The sequence below is a fragment of the Toxorhynchites rutilus genome, chromosome 2 (genome assembly GCF_029784135.1).
Source record: "Toxorhynchites rutilus septentrionalis strain SRP chromosome 2, ASM2978413v1, whole genome shotgun sequence".
Lineage (NCBI taxonomy): Eukaryota > Metazoa > Arthropoda > Insecta > Diptera > Culicidae > Toxorhynchites > Toxorhynchites rutilus.
The window spans coordinates 138230243-138251009 of record NC_073745.1 but is presented as its reverse complement, the minus strand read 5'-3'; the positions used below and the strand labels follow the sequence as shown (position 1 = coordinate 138251009).

The window sequence follows — 20767 nt, the reverse complement described above, 5'->3', positions numbered from 1 at the left end:
TTGTGAAGAAAATAGAAGACCGCAGACCACAAGTACAAATAGCTTACCAGTTTAGAACTTTCTCTCCAAAAAATCCCAGCGCAATCGGGCATTCAGCATCGTCCACCACCTCCTCCGCCGATTTCGTCAGAATTTCGACCCTGAAAGCGTTCTTGAATCCTGTTTGACGTATGTTTCGTAGTCCATTAGTCCATTTCTTAGGCACCTTCCGCTTTTTGTATGTCTTCAAGAAGTTTCTGACCTTGATTATTTGAATCATTTCAATGCTGGTTTTAATTTTTTTGGCCAAATCCCGCGTTGAAATTGATCTAAGTCACTACTGTACGATCCAACATGGGCTGACTGGAACCAGGTTTTCTACCGGATCTAGGCATATCATTCAAAGAGAACCCGTTGTCATGCTTGTGAATGATATTTTTTACACTTGTGTGGTGCACTTTAAACCGTTTTGCGACTTGGTTGAAGGTAGCACACTTTTCAGTACACCAAGTGTGCACAATTTTCTTTCACTTCTCAAGATCAATTTTAGTCATAGCGAAAACGAACAACTTAAACGGAATGAATCAATTGCACGAACTGTTTTTGACATGTCAACTAACTTTTGCTTACATGCACACTTAAACAAGCTCACCCAACTTTTTTTATTAGAACCTTTATAAAAGTTGCTAATTACTTTCCGATACAGTTCTTATCACAACATAGCTCGAGTTTGGGTAGACTGTACACTCCGGAGTTGGTACCCGTGATTGACCTGGAACAGCAAAATCGCACAAAGAACACACCGAATGACGCTTGGGAGTAGCAAATCATTGGGCCTTATTCCCATGTACACTTCATGGTGATAACGAAATGAACGGTACGCCATTAAACTTCGTTTTACAAATTAGTGAAGGATCAAACCCCTTTCAAATAGAAAATAAGCGTGAAAATTAACTTCTCTGTATCAAATCGGTGTTCAAAATGAATGGAGAACTTTGTTTTCTTCATGTGGTAAAATAATCTCTTACAAAAATTGTATCTGAAACTATATTCAAAATTAATTTCGTATCTAGATGTCGACACCGTACCATTGTTATCGCGGATACACTCCATTTCGTTTTCACCGTGAAGTGTAAGGCCCATTATCATTGTGCAAGTTTCGGTGAATCGAGCTTTAAATAGTCAATAACGGCGCCGACCCCGTCCTTACAGTCACCACGGGAAGGGAAGGAATATTAACATTGTTTAATATTCGCCGCTCGAAGTTCGGTTCTCAAAAGTTTTAGGATACGCTTTTAGATAGATCCGTCATTTGCAGCTGGAGTTTATAGTCAATAACGACGCCTCATATCCTCAAAATTACCAGGGGGTCGAAAGGGTCTGTAGTTCTGGATATATCCACACGTGAAGCAGTCGTCGTCTATCAGCGAAATTCTTACACAACAGAGCCTCGATTATACGCGAGTGGATGATCCGTGGTGCGAATGTTCCACGAAAGCGAGTTCCATAGTAATTCTATAAGCTTTTTCGGAATTTTTCAGTGAGTGGTTGATGCTTACTCTTTTGTTTTGGTCATGGCTTTCACATTATCTGACTAATGGGCACCCGTGGCCGAGTGGTTAGCGTCTCACATTATCATGCTGGGTGTTCGGGTTCGATTCCCATTCTGGCCGGGGGATTTTTCGTCAAAGAAATTTCCTTCGCTGTGGTTACGCGTATTCAAGAGCTTGCCCCTCGGAATACATTCAAGGCGTGTTATTTGGCTGAAGAAATCTCAACTAAGTATTAATAGATAACGCTAGTTAATGCATACGTTGAGATGGCAAAAGTTCCATAAGGGAACGTTAACGCCATCCAAGTAAGACCAATGGTCAGATGAATAGTTCAATTATTCTTGTATTGATATAACACAGTTCTCATGTTGAAATGTAAAATCATTGTTACAAGAACCACTGATAAGTGAAGCCATCCATGGACCCCGCGTACCCTATGAATCGTAGCCATTGCGTAAATACCATCGTAGCCATTGCGATAGACGAATTGCAGCGAATTGAATCGTTTAAATCAGTATCCTACATAAAATCAGTTATAGTTATAGTACAGAAAAGATAAAAGGCACTGAAAATGTAAGTGAAAATGAAATAAAGGAATGAGAATGAACTAATAAATAAATTTACAGCTTTGAAGCTGATCAAGCTACAAAACGGTGTCTTTTGATTCGTACGTAATCGAACAAAACTTCAAAGATTTTCATACACCGCAGTAAGGGAGAAAATCTACCATATCCTCTATTACAATGGAGAACGTATCTGGAAATGATGGTCGTTGTTGTGGCAAATGCGATCGTCCGGAATCCGCGGATAATATGGTTTGTTGTGATGAATGAGATGTTTGGGTTCATTTTGGTTGCGCTGGTGTTGGAGATTCGATTGCAGAACCCGGTCGTGTTTGGAAGTGCGATCAGTGCAGAAAAGATGTACCTACCGAACAATCGGTACACTTGAGCCAAGGTTCGGCAGCCCTAAGTAGACGATCACAGCGTCTGCATCTGAGTTTACAGTTACTCGAAGAACAGCGGGAAATGAAGAAGAAGCAAGCTGTAGAAGAGGAGGAGTATTTGAAGAAGAAATATGATCTCTTGATCCAGATAGAAGAAAATGATAATGTGAGTACCAGAAGAAGCGAAGTAAGTGCTAAATCTAGACGTGAAAGAGTAGAAGGTTGGATTAATAAAGGAAACACGACAGCGGAAGGCGCCAGATCGGTTAGAACTCAGTCGAATAATCTAGCCTCGACTCAGGTGCTAGTGGAGAGGAAGCAAACATAGCTTTGGAGACACAGTCAGTCCCGAAGAGTCTAGCACCGCTTCCACAAAGTTCATCCACCCCAAAGACGTCGGCTCCTACACTAGGAACAGCATCATCTATTGTCACCGAATCACCTCGACAAAGTTTCGTCACCAGCGAAATTGGAAAATCAGCGCCAGTTGACCAAATGTTCCGTGATGTGAATACCCCCGCCATAGTTGTAAAGGCTGCCCTACCATCTACCGCGACGATTACGTTTTCATCAGACCAGTTGATTCAGTCATCACGCCAAAATATATCCTCCGCTCAGCAGATGAAACCGCTTCAAAATGCCACCGTATATGATGAAAGTTCTTCGCGTCCAGCACCTTTGATGTCGACGTATTATGTCCCAACGAGAAACATTTGCGAAATGACCAATTCGAACATTCGTTCCACGCGTGATATGAGAAACGCATTCAGTCAATATAATTCATCGACATCGCAGTCGCGAACATTCTGCCCAAACCAGCCTCCGTATGTGCAGTCAATAGCGAACGAAGTAAGACCTGGCTGGCCGGTTCATACGATTCAACAAGGGCCAACCAACTCGCAACTGGCAGCGCGGCAAGTATTGTCTCGGAAGTTACCGATCTTCTCTGGTGATCCAGAAGATTGGCCCATGTTTTACAGCTCCTTCAAAAATACAACCGAAGTGTGTGGCTACAGCGATGCAGAGAATCTTGCCCGACTTCAACGGTGCTTACGAGGGCATGCTCTGGAAACTGTGAAGAGTCGACTTCTTCTACCAGATTCTGTTCCAAATGTAATGGAAACCCTGCACAAATTGTACGGCCGTCCGGAAATTTTAATCAACTCGTTGTTGAAGAAGCTTAGAAGCGTTGCTCCGCCGAAGGCGGAAAGTCTCGGTACAATAATCACCTATGGACTGGCAGTCCAGAATTTAGTGGATCACATAATAATTGCTGGGCAGCATGCACATCTTTGGAATCCTATGTTACTCCAAGAGATGGTGGAGAAACTACCCGCTTCCATCAAAATTCAGTGGGGTTGTTTCAAGCAGACACGAGAGAATGTCAACCTGGCGACGTTCAATGAATTTATGGCAGGCCTAGTGAATCTAGCGTCTGATCTAACGCTGAACGTAGAATATACTCCGAATTCAACGAAATCATCGAAAACAGAGAAAGCGAAACAGAAAGAAAGTTTGTTTGTCCATTCTCAAGAATCATCCGACGTGAACGAAAAATCCGAGTCGACAATAAAAGTATGCTCGTATTGCGACAGTCCCAGTCACCGTATTCTCGATTGCCTCGATTTTCAAAAGTTAGATATCGATGGGCGATGGAAAGCAGTCCGTCTGAGGAATCTCTGTCGCACTTGTTTAATACCACACCGAAAATGGCCCTGTCGGTCGAAGAAGGAGTGTGGACAAGATGGATGTCGTATCCACCACCATCCATTGTTGCACAGTGTTTCGAAAGTATCAAGTGATCCCGTAGCATCGACCAGCTATGATCGAACGGTTTATCAGAATCACCATTCGAACCATTCATTTTCTTTCTTTCGATATGTTCCGGTGACCATAGTTGGAAACGGGAAGCAAACTGACATTTTCGCATTTCTGGACGAAGGTTCCAGTTCGACACTTCTAGAAGCAGAAGTAGCCGACCGCTTGGGAATTAAGGGTCCGATGAATCCATTGATATTAGCATGGACAAGTAAAATAACACGTGAGGAGAAAAGTTCGCGTAGTATTAGCCTCACTATTTCTGGAAAGGGACTGACGAAAAAGTACGCAATCGAGAACGTTCAAACAGTGCATAAGTTGGAACTTCCAAAGCAGTCGATGTGCTATGAGGAATTAGCAGAACAGTTTCCACATCTTAGAGGTCTGCCAGTTAAAAGTTATACTAACGTGGCTCCACAGATGATTATCGGATTAGAACATGTAAGACTATTAACTTCGTTGAAGCTGCGCGAGGGAAACAGTTGCGGTCCAATAGCTGTTAAAACAAGGCTGGGTTGGTGTGCGTTCGGGAGACAAGCTGGAGCAGGAAAAATGGTAGAAAGGGTGAACCTTCATTATAGCATCAGCAATCAACGTCTTCACAATCTCATGAAACATTTTTTTCTGGTAGAGGAGAGCACGGTGACTAGTAAGCCAGAGGCAGAGGCTGACAAACAAGCAATTGAAATTCTCAATCGAACCGTTAAACGAAAGGGAAATTATTTCGAGTCTGGATTACTCTGGAAATACGAGAACCCAGTGTTTCCCAACAGTTTACCGTTGGCGCAGAAAAGGTTGGCGAGTTTCGAAAAGCGATTGACTCGTAATCCTGTATTGAGAGATATGGTGAAACAGCAGCTCGAGCAATATCAACAGAAAGGCTATGCACACAAAGCATCGAAAGGCGAATTGGAGAATACGGATTAACGAAGAGTATGGTATCTACCATTGGGAGTAGTCACGAATCCGAATAAACCTAACAAGATACGTCTAGTATGGGATGCTGCAGCGAGAGTGAATGGAGTATCGTTCAATGATATGCTCCTGAAAGGGCCGGACCTACTAAATTCTTTACCGGTAGTGTTGACCCGCTTCAGACAAAGAAACATCGCAGTGAGTGGGGACATACGTGAGATGTTCCATCAGATACGAATACGGGAGGAAGACAAACAGTCTCAGAGATTCCTCTGGAGGGATAATCCTGCAGATCCGGCGCAGATATTCATTATGGACGTTGCGACTTTCGGAGCGACGTGTTCTCCTTGTATAGCACAATTTGTCAAAAACGAAAACGCGAGGGCATATATAGAATCGTATCCAAGAGCAGTACAAGGAATAATCGAGAATCATTATGTCGATGATTTTCTCGATAGCACCGACACAATACAGGAAGCAATTCAGCTGGTTCAAGAAGTGAAGAACATTCACGCAGCAGCAGGGTTCGAAATTGGCAAATTCCTTTCCAATTCGCCAGAAGTACTGAACGCATTGAGCGAATCGCAACGAGGTTCGAGCAAATGTATGAACCTGGATAAGCAGGTGGATACAGAGCGGGTTCTTGGACTGACGTGGGTGCCATCTTCAGACGTCGCAATTCTCACTCCCGACATTCTTCCAAAAATGGAAGTAAAAGTGACGAACCAGCCGAAATGTGTTGAAAGTCACTATAATAAAGAAAAAAAAAAAAAAATCTTCAGACGTATTTACATTCGACACAGCAACGAAATCGCATATCAGAAATTTAATTGAGAACCGAAGTATTCCTACGAAGAGTGTGTTGCGAACTGTTATGACGCTTTTTGATCCTCTTGGGTTCATTGCACATTTCGTCGTCCACGGGAAGGTGCTCATGCAGGATATATGGAGATCGGGGACCGATTGGGATGTACCAATAGACGATCGACTGCAAGACCGATGGCTCCGCTGGAGTGAACTCATAGAGCATCTTGAGAATGTTAAAGTGCCTCGATGCTTCTTCCAGAAGACAAACTTTCGCCCTACGGATAATATACAGCTTCATATCTTCGTTGACGCGAGTGAAATCGCGTACGCATGTGTCGGATATCTCCGATTTGACGATGGGGTCAGGCGGCAGTGTACATTGGTTGCTGCGAAAACAAAAGTCGCACCATTGAAAGCTTTATCGATTCCGCGTTTGGAACTCCAAGCGGCCATGATTGGGGCAAGGTTAGCTCAAGCAATTAGTCAATCTCTGACTGTAACCGTCAATCAGCGGTTTCTTTGGTCGGACTCATCAACAGTGCTCGCATGGTTGCGCTCGGATAGTCGCAAGTATCATCCGTTTGTCGCGTTCCGAATCGGCGAGATACTTTCTATAACCAGCATTGATGAGTGGCGACACGTACCATCAAAAATAAATGTGGCAGATGATGCGACGAAATGGGGAGACGGTCCTAGTTTTAAACCCGATCGTTGGTTTTCCGGGCCAGATTTCTTGTTCGAGCCAGAATACCGTTGGCCGTCTAATGCGAAAGAAAGTACCACTACACATGAAGAGTTACGGGCAGTATATGTACATCACAACAAATTCTCTTCGCCGCTAATAGATGTATCCCGTTTTTCAAATTGGAACCCTATGCTGCGAGCGACAGCATACGTGCATCGTGCCGTGAATATTATGCTGAAGCGTGTCTCAAAGGCTGAAAACTTTACTTTACTGAGCGGAGATTTGCAACGAGCCGAAGTGACACTATGGCGACAAGTACAGACGCAAGTATATAGCGACGAAGTAGTAGAACTAAATGTTGGAGCCAACCATACAGTGAATAAATCCAGTCCGTTATACAAGCTGTCGCCGTTTCTGGATGAACTGGGTATTATCAGGATGGGTAGCCGAATCGGGGCGGCTCCTCAAGCCCCGTATGCAGCTAAGTACCCTATCATATTACCTAAGGATCATCTAATCACGTTCCTCCTTACGGACAGTTTTCACCGACGATTTCTTCACGCGAACGGTGAAACCGTGTTCAACGAAATGAGACAACTATTTTACATTTCAAATCTTCGCTCGCTTATCCGGCGGGTTACTAAAGAATGTCAACTCTGCAAGGTGAAGAAGGCGCAACCTATGCCCCCGATGATGGCACCGCTCCCGAAAATTCGTCTGACTCCATTTATTAGACCTTTTACCTACGTGGGAGTGGACTACTTTGGACCATTAGAGGTGAAAGTAGGCCGTAGCATAGTGAAAAGATGGGCAGTGCTATTTACCTGTCTCACCATTCGTGCTGTGCATATGGAGGTCGCACACACTCTTTCCTCGAGGTCTTGCATCATGGCATTTCGCAGATTTATAGCGAGGAGGGGTGCTCCAGCGGAAGTATACACGGACAACGGCACCAATTTTGTTGGAGCCAGCCGTCAGCTGAATGAGGAAATACAGCAGCAAAAAACAATCGCTCACGATTGTGCTACAACGTTCACAAATGCTCACACGGCCTGGTTCTTCAATCCACCCGCAGCTCCCCATATGGGAGGTGCCTGGGAACGCATGGTCAGATCCATTAAGACTGCGATGAAGTCAATATCTGAGTGTACTCGCCACCCAAGCGACGAGGTTCTCGAAACCGTTCTACTTGAAGCTGAAGCTATAGTTAATTCTCGCCCACTCACTTATATTCCGTTGGAGACAGCTGATCAAGAAGCCCTCACCCCCAATCACTTCCTTTTGTACGGATCGAGTGGGGTCAAACAACCGCCAACAGTGCTGGGAAACAGTGGAAGCGCTCTACGCGATAGTTGGAAACTCACCCAGTTGATGGTGGATGAATTTTGGCGTAGATGGGTGCGAGAGTATATGCCAATGCTCACCAGACGAACGAAGTGGTTCGAACCAGTGAAGCCGTTGGAACCTGGAGATCTAGTAGTGGTGATGGATCAGAATTCGAGAAATAGTTGGGAACGAGGACGCGTATTATCAATAGTAAGAGGTGCGGGTGGCCAAACTCGACGAGCTACGGTTCAAACGGCAAGAGGAGTGATATCCAGACTGGCAACGAACCTAGCAGTACTTGACGTAGGAAAGGTTCGCGGTATAGAGTCGTCAGTAGCCGCAGGGAGTATCGGAGTGCTTCACGGGCCGGGGGATGTTACAAGAACCACTGATAAGTGAAGCCATCCATGGACCCCCCGCGTACCCTATGAATCGTAGCCATTGCGTAAATACCATCGTAGCCATTGCGATAGACGAATTGCAGCGAATTGAATCGTTTAAATCAGTATCCTACATAAAATCAGTTATAGTTATAGTACAGAAAAGGCACTGAAAATGTAAGTGAAAATGAAATAAAGGAATGAGAATGAACTAATAAATAAATTTACAGCTTTGAAGCTGATCAAGCTACAAAACGGTGTCTTTTGATTCGTACGTAATCGAACAATAATGTTTGCATTTCATTTTTAGTCCTTTTTTGCTTAATTCGCGTTATCCTTGCCTATCAATTCCGTGGATAATCGGAGTTTCACCCTACTTCGTATTCTCGCTCTAATCAAAATTCAATTTAATCAATCAATTCGAGAACAAATCTGTCCTGTGCGAAATTTAATACTTTAGCTTACAGTCAGAAGAAAAATCCTTATGCACGATCTTACTACTTTAGAATTTCGGCACAACATGATGTGAGCTGTCAGTGTTTCATCTCAATTTATTTAAAGTATACATCAACATCTTAAAGCGCAGAACTATTTTACCAAACATTGAACAGCTTTCGAATTTTGTTCAATATTCAGACACAATTACTAGTTTTTATTAGATACGCAAAGTCTGTCTCACGTGTCTTCCGATGCTTCTAGTACCGCTCCCGAATAGGCCAAATCCCAGTAATGCTCAACATGATGCTTCTGGAAGAATTCTCGTGCTCCTTTTTCCATCGTGAATGACTTGTATTTGAATTCTCCGAAGTAGCGCCTCTGGGCAGTCCCCTCCCAGACAAGAACACATGAATTGGGAACCTCATTGCCGTCAGCATTTTTCACCAGATCTTCCTCCCACTTTATTCGATGCAGCAATAGCCGTTTGTATTTCTTCTGCTGCTTCGGTCCGCCCTCCACAACAACGGCGCAGCAATCGCGAAACAGGACACATACTCCCGTCATAAAAAGCTGCTTGGCATTAGTTTCTACCTTAAACTTTTTGCTCTGTTGATCATGCAAGTCCCTGATTCGATAGACTGACACGTGAACACCGAGCGATGTGTCTTCCTTCATTTTTCTCACTTTCTTATCCCGTCGCTGGTCATCGGTCAGCTTGCGGGCCGCATTTGCTTCCTCGTGTGCCTTTTGCCGTTTGGCCATCTGCTCGCGGACGTGAGCTTCGATTTTCGTTGGATCCTGGACGGCTTCTGTGCCAAGCACGCGCATCAGGTTCGAAATCCGTAGCTTTGGTTCCGGAGGCGGCTCTAGTCCCAGACGAATCTTTTCCTGTTCTTCCTTCCACGCCTCGCGACGATTTTGTCGGCGTAATTTTTTGCGCTCTTTCTTTGTCAGAAATACCGGCAAATATACGGGTCGGGAAGATTCGTCTAAAAGAAGAAAATGCAATAATCACTACCCTTAGTTTAAGATTTCAAATGTAAAATATATGTATTTGTAAATACTAGTCTTCGCGGTCTCCTTTCCCACGATCGTAGCAGAATGTGCATAGAAGGGGACACAACTCTTTGCCCCCATTCTTAAACAGGACTATTTCCCATGAATTAGCATAACGACAAAAGAAAACTAGTTTATGATCAACAATAAAATACAAAACTGGTACTCACTTGGTGGTCGCATTTGTGTTGGATGTTCGATTAAGTTGGTGATGGCCGACTCGCGGATTGCAATTCGGCCAGTTTTGTCGAGCGTGTTTAAATCATCCGTTAAAATTACCGAGTCCCACCATTCCATCTGGGGCACTTCATTCGAATGTGTGTCTGCTTTTGGCGCAATGAGCGCCAACTTCGTGGCGGAACTGATACCAGTTTTACGTGCAATCTGCGAGATCTCATTCTGTAGCTTCTCCAACTGAGTTTTCATGCGCAAACGTTCCGCAAGTTGCTGGAATTTTCCGGGTTCATGAAAACGGAGTGCTCGTTTGTTGCGCACTGCCGGTTTCACGGTGATTCGATCATCGAAGAAATGAGCTTCAGCAGACTCTTCTTGTAGCTGTTTTTCAGCCTGATGAATTTTGGTTGTTTCTCGCTTTTTAGCACGAATGTTAGCCTTCAGCGTAGGCGTTAGTTTCGGGACCTCAACAGCTTGACCACTACCGTCAACGGTGCGACCTTCGGCATCAAGAATCAGGGGCTTTGGTTTGTCCTGCACAACCGGGGGAAGCACCGTAGCCAGAGTTCCGGATAGTTTTGCACGAATCTGTTCTTGCAGCTGTGCAATCTTGCGTGAACGATCAATGTCCAAAGCCGGAGGTTGTGCGGAGCTGGCTACAGTGGCAGCAGCGGAGATTTTCGCTGTTACAGCAGCCGCAGCGGCCACAGCCGAAGCCGGAGGCGCCTTTGTCGCTTTAATCGATTCTAGTTTCTTCTTCCTTTCCTCAATTTCCTTTTGAGCATTTTCCATCATCATTTTGATTTGGTTTGAGGAGAAATTCTTCGAATTGTTGTCGTCTTTCGATGTTTCGTCCAATTTATCAGACCCACCAGCATTTCCATTTCCCTCTTTACGATGCTTTTCTTCTGTCGGTTTTTTATTGTCGTCATCATACCTGGTTTTAACCTTCTTAGTATCTCTTTCACGAGAATCATCTTCATGAACTCTTTTCTTTAGCCGATGTGAAGAAGATTTTAATCCGTCGACCAAATCTTCTACCTTGTCAGAGAGTCGAGAGGCTTTCTTACCATCAAGAAGTGGGGACAATTTATCTATTAATTTTCTGCGATCGAATCCGTTGTATAGATTGCTCTCTATAGTGGACAGAACAGAGTTATCCGAGCTTCCCAGTAATTTGTATACTATTTTGTCCAGACTAGGACGTATATCCTCCAAATCACGGCGCGATAAATACGACATCGTCCCGCAAATTTGTATGTTCAGGATACCTTCTAGGTTAGTTCGCACCGCTGGTTTTGTCGCGTCCACCAGTAATTTATCATTCACTAAATTCAAACAACACTTTCATTACAGAACTATTATTAAACTGCATTGAATGGAGCGCATCAAAATCGATAATTTATAGTTATTCGTTGAGATGTGCTAGATTAATGTTTGAATTTGCCATTCAGAAATACGTTTGTGTATCAACTACTGACAGTCAACAATCGGTCGACATGCAATGATATGAACTGTCATGTCCATAAGGGTGGTATTAGTTCACATTCAAAGAGATCTAAATATTTTGGTGTGTTGATATTTGCATTTATATTTAGAGTTAGATATGGGCAAAACAGTTCACTTTAATGAACGGTTCAGTCAATAACCGTTCATCTAAGTGAACCAGTTTTTTTAACCGTTCTTTCGCTCTTTTATTCAGAGCACCACGCCACTTTGTGGTCGTTTGTCTGCTCTCAGCCACCACAGCAAGAAACCATGCTAATCTTATATTTTACTCGACCAAGTATCAGTTCATACTATTCCTAAACGAAGCTTGATTACTAGTGAACCTGTTCACGAATCAATATGATGCTCTTTTGAGTAATTGATAACGGTACACAGTATCAAACAAAGTAGTCACCCACACAAGACAACGAACAGTGTGTTGAATGTATCGGAATGTGGGACAAAAATCATAACAGAGAATTTAGCCATTGTAACATTTTGGTATATTGGTTTATTTGGTATATTGGTAATATTGCTCATAATTACAGACATGAAAAAAAAAACAAATGGCGCAAAATATTTTCGTGAAATGTTTCTTATAGCCTCACGAATCGCCATTTTTATATATGAGTATTTATGTTTGTAGAAATCATAATTGTTTGATTGACTTGTTTTTTTTTATTCTGTATTATAGTGACTTTCAACTCATTCGGCTGATTCGTCACTTATGATTGACTTGTGTTGGGAGTGGAATATGAATGTTTAAAATGGCACAGATTGATGTTTGGAGAAAACTGCTCCGATGTGGGTTCGAACTCCGGTCGCCTGGATTATCATCCACCAGCTATCTCGCGCGGCTATATGAAATTTAATTCAACAGCGGTTAAAACTTTCGAGTGCATCAGCATTTCATTGACATTTCAATATGATGTAATATGTTCTTTATTAGGATCCAATATGATTTACTGTTTCATGATTTTCTTCAGCATGCAACACGATTTACTACAGTACTGAATCGATTTAAATTATACGCTTATACGACACACAAACTGCATCTTAAACGATTACGCGACACGATATAAAGCGTGAAAAACAGCAGCAAAGAAGTAATGGGATAGATATTTCCTTACGGAGTATTTCAACAGCAACAAAAAACCAGTCTAGAGTGAAACTGAAACACAGAACTTATTGAATGGTAGTTTTTTTTAAATCTCCAATGCTCTCAAGAATATATTTTTTCTAAGAAATAATTCATAATTCAACTTTCTATGGATTTTCAAATTCAAGAAAATAAATGATCGATCGGAAGAAAGTCACCAAAAAATCCAAATACACTCCTGCATTCACGCTGTTTCATTGCAAAAAGTTATGAACATTAATTCCCTTTTTATTATTTCTGATGTCACTTTAAGAGGCATCCAAAAATTTCAAATAACTTCTTTTGAAGAAAGTTTTGGTGAAAAGGGTCGATGAATGGTTTTGTAGAAACATTTGAACTCGGATTCATTCTTATTCTCGCTACAGCAAATTCACTTGCGGAAGCTGATATGTTCAAATTTGTTTCCTTATAAAGATGCATTCACAGCGAATGCTATCACAGAAGTCATGCGAATATATATTCCTTCCTCCAGAAACCTTACTATATATTTCTCAACCACTTCAATCTACTTTTGTAAATGTAAAGTAGTAAATTAAACAAAGACATTAGTATTGATTTTCATCAATTGCTTTCTCGTTATTTGAAATACGCGCCTGCCGTTTTCAAGATTGTCGGCCTATTTTCATTTATAATTTCTGTTTTAAAAGCGTGTTTATTCACCCAAAAATGCATTACTATTTCCACTTCACAGAAATGTAATACCAGGGACAGACATACAGCTGTACTAGCGTTGTACGTGTACAGCGTTGTACAGGTACCATCGTAGCATGACAGACATACTTTGATTGTACATTGCACCGCATGTCAAACTGACAATAAAAAATTCGACCAATTTTCACCACATGTTTCAATGAAAAAGTTTTTTATTTAGCGTCTGAACCATCAAACACAACAAACAAGTTTCCAATCTGAGTTATTAACTCAAGAGAAAGTCAATGAAAAGAATATTTACCAAGTGTTTTGATTCAGTTTGTTCATGCTACCCACCACTAACCGTTTGTGGCGCTGCGCACAGTACAACTGTAGCCATGTACAGCGGTAAAATATGTCGATACAGGTACAGCGAGTTGCTTGCATGGTTCTTGCGCTGGTGACAGACATACAATTTTCGAAGTACAACGGTAGTACATCAGTATGTCTGTCATATTTATAATAAGGTGGCAAGGTTGTCATATTTGCACAACCCAATTGGACCTGTTTCGAACGAATTACAGATTGCAATATCGCGATTCGTTCGGCTATGTCTGACTCGCTTGGATCTCGGAATACAGGAGAATAGTTGTTCAGTAGACGGATCTGGAATTTCCGATGAAATTACACTACTGATTTTCTCAGGACGTATTTTGTTAACTAAGCAAACCATAAAATGTATGAGGTAATCCTCGCTTGTGAATGTTTTAATAAGAATTTCATGGGAGAATAATTGACGTAACATGACTTGACGGAACGTGAACGTGACGTGGATGTTGTATGTGAATCGCACTTAACCAGGAATAAGCGCAACATGTCAGCTCATACACCGTTTGACCGAAGTCAAATATTTTACTCGTTGACAGATAAAATTTGATCAACGTGTACTGATCAAATATATTTAACATAAAAAAACAACAAGCAAACATTCATTTATAGAATGCCTAAAATATGTTTTCGGTCTGTTCGTCAAACCTGTCGATACATGGTTAGGTTACCTTAAATATTCCAGTAATTTTTCTTTCTTGTTCGATGTTTGACATTGTTTTCCTCTGTCGATAATTGAAAGGTAGCAAACAAATTGAGGTGCATCCGTGGCCGAGTGGTTAGCGTCCCACACTATCATGCCGGGTGTTCGGGTTCGATTCCCGTTCTGGTTGGGGGATTTTTCGTCAAAGAAAATTCTTCCGGCTTGCACTGTGGTCACGCGTATTCTAGAGCTTGCCACTCCAGAGTACATTCAAGGCATGTTATTCGGCATAGAAATCTCAACCAAGTATTAATGAACGACGCTAGTTAATGAATACGTTGAGACGGCAAAAGTTCCACAGGGAACGTTAACGCTGTGATGTACTGTCAAATGACAGTTCTGATTATAGAATCAGATCAGAAAGAGACGCAAACCTTGCTATAAATATAAGTGTCTCCCTTGGAGAAAGGTTTCATGCAATAAAATATTGAAATGAGTCGGGACTCGAGTTACGACCTTGGTCCAACACACACCTTTTTTTACTGTGAAACATCTGAATCCGATTAGCCCCTCCTTAACTATTTTACCGTATTTGTTTCAGTGGACATAACAGTTTGGCGACGACTGGATAAATTTTTTTTTCGCGTGTGGAACGTAGTGTCAGTAGTGCTGAACTTGCGTCAATCCTCTATTTTTCGCTACCAGTAACCATCATCAGAATTAATTCTGTCACTGTGAAGATACCAGGAACCGAGCCGCGTAGTGGAAAGATTTCGGTAATTGTTTAAGAGGTCATCCCAAAAAACTAATCTGCGTTGGCAACATCAGAGCATCCATACCTGCTAAGCCGCCCGGTAAAGTCCATTGTTCCGACTGTAAGTATATGAACGCTGGCGAAACTCCATTTTACGTAAGAGTGAGCTTCATTTTGCGGAGTTCAGCGGCAATTCCATTTTGGTAACGACATTGCAATTGTAGTGCTATTGTCCGCGGAAGCATAAATGTATTGGTAAGTGCATCCATTTTGACGTCTAAAACTGAAAGGCCTTTTCATGTAAGCAACAAAGGGGTGTCCATAAACAAAGGAACTTTTTTAACAATTCAACAAACAAAGCTAATTGTTTTAACTATTGTCGGTTTTAAGAATAAGAGAGTTTTTCTTCTAATTTATGTAGTTAAAAGGTACGTCGTACAATAGGTGAGTTAAAAGAGACCCAGTGACAAACAGTCAGTTCCATCCGTTTTGACGAAGCGATATTCTGGAGCTAGTGATCCGATCTGTGGACGATAGCAAGCAGGTCAAGGAAGTTTGGCGGTGAGGTCTTCAGAAAAAAACAAACTGCTGTGGTGATAAGCTCACATTTTTCGTAGTTGATGATCCGATTGGTGAGCAGCGAACATTTCGGGTGAGTCGATTTTCACTATTCTCGTTTCACTTGTGTGCTAACTTAAATTTAATCAGCTTTTACGGTGAACTAGTACCTTTTAATTGCTTTGCCTTTTGATATGGCTAATGTGAATGTAACAGCCACTATTGAACCCTATCGTAAGGGTATGCCTTTTGGCGAATGGGTCGAAAGATTAGAATTTTATTTCACCTTGAACGATGTTGTCGATGAGGCTAAAAGAGCATATTTTGTAACCCTCAGTGGTCCGGTAATATTCCACGAGTTAAAGTTACTCTTCCCAACTAGAAATTTGGTTACGGTGTCCTACGATGATATGATCGCCAGGTTACGGACCAGGTTAGATAAAACTGAATCTGACCTGATCCAAAGATTAAAATTCAACAATCGCATGCAACAACCGGATGAATCAGTTGAAGACTTTGTTCTGTCGGTCAAGCTACAGGCAGAGTTCTGCTCTTTTGGCGATTTCAAAGATCTCGCTATTAGAGATCGTATTTTGGCGGGGGTGCGTGAAAAATCCCTCCGAGGAAGATTATTAAATGAGGAAAACCTTACTCTTGCCATAGCAGAAAAAATTATTGCAACCTGGGAGCTAGCCGGTAAAAATGCAAAAAATTTGAATAGTAATAACGAAGACCAATATGGTCAGATAGTTTCAATGCAACAAGCTTCCCCAAAGATAGGATCAGCTATGAATAAATTGATGGCAGTTTGTAACGCAGTTAATGCAAACAACGAAAGGGAACATTTAAATTCGCCTCGGGTACCTCTTAAGGAACGATTGGGTTACAAGCCATATGACCAGAAACTCGACCACACTGTTAGATCAAGAGGACAAAGCTGGAGAGAAACGGAAAAATTTCGACCTGGTGAGTGGAGACAGAAGCTGAGCTATGCGGACGTGATTTGCCACTTTTGCGGGATGAACGGACACGTGAAGCGCAAGTGCTTCAAATTGAAAAACATGAGGCGAGGAGCAGTTAATCTGGTGAGCCAGTATCAGTCGGGACCAAGTGACGATCACAGCATCTCAGATTTACTAAGCCGTATGCGGACGGAGGACTCAGACAGCGATAATGAAGATACAGGTGATTTACTATGCATGATGGTTTCTTCCATTAACAAAATAAGCGATCCATGTCTAATTGAATTAATTGTTGAGGGTAAAATTCTTAAGATGGAAGTTGGCTGTGGGTCATCCGTATCGGTTATTGGTAAAAATCAATATTTTTCGATTTTCAATGAACCCTTAAGTAAATGTACTAAACAACTAATGGTAGTTAATGGGCAAAAACTAAAAATTGTAGGTGAAGCACAAATGCTGGTTAAATACAATGGAATTGAAGCAAAATTGCAATTATTGGTGCTTAATAGTGATTATGATTTTATTCCCTTATTCGGCAGAACATGGTTGGATGTGTTTTTCGTTGATTGGAGACATTTTTTCACAAACTCTCTGACGATCAACAATATGGTTGAAAAAAATGTTACTACTGAAATTGACATTGTGAAACAAAAATATTATAATGTTTTCGTTAAGGATTTTTCCATTCCAATAAAGGGCTTCGAGGCCGAGTTGGAGCTGAAGTCTGATGTTCCTGTATTCAAAAAAGCGTATGATGTACCGTACAGATTGAAGGAAAAAGTTATAAATTACTTGGATAGATTAGAAAAGGAAAAAGTGATTACACCTGTTAAGACCAGCGAGTGGGCTTCTCCGGTAGTAATTGTGATTAAAAAAAATAGCGAAATAAGGTTAGTGATGGATTGTAGGGTATCTATCAACAAAGTTCTCGTACCGAATTCGTACCCTCTTCCTGTAGCACAGGACTTGTTTGCTAGTTTGGCTGGATGCCAAGTTTTTTGTGCTCTAGATTTAGAAGGAGCATATACTCAATTGTCCTTATCTGAGCGATCCAGACGTTTTATGACTATTAACACTATCAAGGGATTGTATACATACAACCGCTTACCGCAAGGAGCTTCTTCGAGCGCATCCATATTTCAGCAAGTTATGGATAAAGTGCTCGAAGGTATTGAAAATGTGCATTGTTATTTAGATGATGTTCTCATTGCAGGAAGGGACAAGGAACAATGTAAAGAAAAGTTGTACCTGGTGTTAGAACGATTGAATGATGCAAATATTAAAGTGAACAGTGAAAAATGCAAATTCTTTGTATCCAGTATGAATTATTTGGGTCACATTATAGGCAAAGATGGACTTCTGCCTTGTCCAAGCAAGATGCTGACAATACAGCAGGCAAAGGTGCCCAAGAATGTAACAGAATTGAAATCATATCTCGGACTTATAAATTATTACAATAAATTCATCCCACATTTGTCAACGAAACTGTATTATTTATACAATTTACTGAAAAATGGAGTCAAGTTTGTTTGGGATGCCAATTGTACCAGAGCTTTTGAAGACAGCAAGGCATCTTTATTGGCCACCCAGTTTTTAGAATTTTACGATCCAAAAAAATCAATTGTAATTGTATCAGATGCTTCAGGATATGGGCTTGGTGGTGTAATTGCACACGTTGTTGATGGCGTAGAAAAACCGATTTGTTTCACATCTTTTTCATTAAATGATGCTCAAAAAAAATATCCAATTCTTCATTTAGAAGCACTTGCCTTAGTTTGTACAATAAAAAAAATTCCATAAATATTTGTATGGCCAAGAATTTACTGTTTACACTGACCACAAACCTTTAGTGGGCATTTTTGGTAAAGATGGTAAACATTCTATTTTTGTGACGAGGCTTCAGCGATACATTTTAGAACTGTCCATTTATGACTTCAACATTCAATACAGACCGTCTGCTAAAATGGGCAACGCAGATTTTTGCTCGAGATTTCCTCTACCACAATTGGTTCCCAGTGAATATGATATAGAGCATATCAGAAGCATAAACTTTAGTAAAGAATTCCCTATTAATTTCAAGTTGGTTGCTAAGGTGACAAAAAGTGATGAATTTCTACAAAAAATCATATGTTTCATGAATAATGGTTGGCCGATAAGACTTTAAAAACGATTCTCCGATGTTTTCTCAAATCATCAGGACTTGGAAATCGTAGATGACTGTTTACTTTTCCAAGATAGAGTTGTAATACCACACGAATTACAAAACAACGTTTTGAAACTTTTACATGCGAACCATTCAGGTATAGTAAAAATGAAACAATTAGCTAGGCGTACAGTATATTGGACTGGAATCAACAAGCATATTGAAAGATTTGTATCAGGGTGTGATATTTGCACCAGTATGGCAATTGTCAGTAAACCGAAAACTATTTCACATTGGACTCCTACAATCAGGCCCTGTGTATCCTACATAGATTTTTTTCATTTTAATCATCACACTTTTCTTTTAACAGTGGATAGTTTCTCAAAGTGGGTGGAAATAGATTGGATGAAAAAAGGCACTGATTGTAGTAAAGTGTTGAAAAAGATGGTAGCATTTTTTGCTCGTTTTGGATTGCCTGATGTTTTAGTCTCGGACGGTGGTCCCCCATTCAATTCTTTTGCGTTTGTAGAGTTTCTGACAAGACAAGGTATTGAAGTGCTTAAGAGCCCGCCGTATAATCCTTCCAGTAACGGTCAGGCAGAGAGATTAGTCCGAACTGTTAAAGAAGTTCTAAAGAAGTTCTTACTGGAACCAGAGATGTTGGCATTGGACTTGGAGGATCAAATAAATTTATTTTTGCTAAATTATAGAAATAATTGCTTGACTAGTGATGGTACGTTTCCTTCAGAGAAAGTTTTCTCCTACGTCCCTAAAACATTATTGGATTTACTTAACCCAAAAAAACGTGCCAGCAGACAACTAACATCACAGCCATCTGATGACCCTAAAACGTTAAATGACGCCTTGAGTGCTAGTAATCAAGCACATGATACTTTTGACAATCTGATGACAGGTGATATAGTCTGGTACAAAAATAACAACCCATATAACAATGCTCGTTGGACGAAAACAGTTTTTATAAAACGTTTTTCAAAAAATATTTTTCAGGTGGAAACGGAAACTGGAAACGTTCGCCTAATGGCTCATCGAAATCAGCTGAGGTTCACTACTGATAAGACATCGTCAAAATCTACTGTAACGCTGTCCCTTCCGAACCGTACAGACAGATTGCCGGTTGGCAATAGTGATGATCATCTCAGAACATCAGCGGAGTCAGTAGTAGAGCCGCCCACAAGGATCCGTAAGAGGAAATATTCTGATATTTTGCCTAATTCTCCTTCTGGAACAAGGCGCTCGAAAAGAAAACGAACGACGAAGGTCGACAACGATTTCGTTTATGGTTAAACAGTTTATATTATTAAGTTACAGTTTTATAGTTGAAATTTCGAATGATTTATTGAATTCATGATTTGTCAGAAGGGTTTCACTATTGAAAAATATCTGAAAAATAAGAAATAGAAATATTAGTAGTTACGATTATAAAATATTAAATAGAACTTTCCATTAGGGGAAGAATTGTGATGTACTGTCAAATGACAGTTCTGATTATAGAATCAGATCAGAAAGAGACGCAAACCTTGCTATAAATATAAGTGTCTCCCTTGGAGAAAGGTTTCATGCAATAAAATATTGAAATGAGTCGGGACTCGAGTTACGACCTTGGTCCAACACACACCTTTTTTTACTGTGAAACATCTGAATCCGATTAGCCCCTCCTTAACTTTTTTACCGTATTTGTTTCAGTGGACATAACAAACGCCATTCAAGAAGAAGACAAATATCAAATCAAATTTTATCTGTCAAAAAGCGTAAAATATTTGACCTCTGGACAAACAGTGCACGGCCACCTATACATCAAATAGGTGGTATTCAGAAGGAATTGTACCAGGTTCATTGAGCGAATCATTCCTTGCAGCTGAATTATTTTGCGCGTTAATTGTTAAAACTGAACTAGTCTTCTTCTTCGATGCACAAAGGGCATACGAATGAATGCTTATTTCGCTGC

At 41.0% G+C, this 20767-nt stretch overlaps 4 protein-coding genes across 4 annotated transcripts; 3 read left to right on the top strand and 1 right to left on the bottom strand.

The window, feature by feature from the left end:
* The first annotated feature begins 2560 nt into the window (after positions 1–2560).
* LOC129766169 (uncharacterized) lies at positions 2561–5223 on the top strand. Its single transcript, XM_055766637.1, has 2 exons — positions 2561–2699; positions 2780–5223. Exons 1-2 carry the CDS (start codon positions 2561–2563, stop codon positions 5221–5223), a joined length of 2583 nt encoding a protein of 860 aa, XP_055622612.1.
* Positions 5224–5334: 111 nt separating this feature from the next.
* LOC129766167 (uncharacterized) lies at positions 5335–8428 on the top strand. Its single transcript, XM_055766636.1, has 2 exons — positions 5335–5864; positions 6034–8428. Exons 1-2 carry the CDS (start codon positions 5335–5337, stop codon positions 8426–8428), a joined length of 2925 nt encoding a protein of 974 aa, XP_055622611.1.
* A 516-nt stretch (positions 8429–8944) lies between these two features.
* Positions 8945–11571, bottom strand: LOC129767385 (U4/U6 small nuclear ribonucleoprotein Prp3). The gene is made up of 2 exons (XM_055768246.1): positions 10074–11571; positions 8945–9836 (listed from the first exon to the last, which is right to left on the bottom strand). The coding sequence occupies exons 1-2, from the start codon at positions 11317–11319 to the stop codon at positions 9085–9087; spliced, it is 1998 nt and encodes a 665-aa protein (XP_055624221.1). The 5' UTR covers positions 11320–11571; the 3' UTR covers positions 8945–9084.
* Positions 11572–15206: 3635 nt separating this feature from the next.
* On the top strand, positions 15207–19874 carry LOC129766166 (uncharacterized). The gene is made up of 3 exons (XM_055766635.1): positions 15207–15393; positions 15560–16881; positions 19810–19874. The coding sequence occupies exons 2-3, from the start codon at positions 15891–15893 to the stop codon at positions 19872–19874; spliced, it is 1056 nt and encodes a 351-aa protein (XP_055622610.1). The 5' UTR covers positions 15207–15393; positions 15560–15890.
* The last annotated feature ends 893 nt before the right edge of the window (positions 19875–20767 follow it).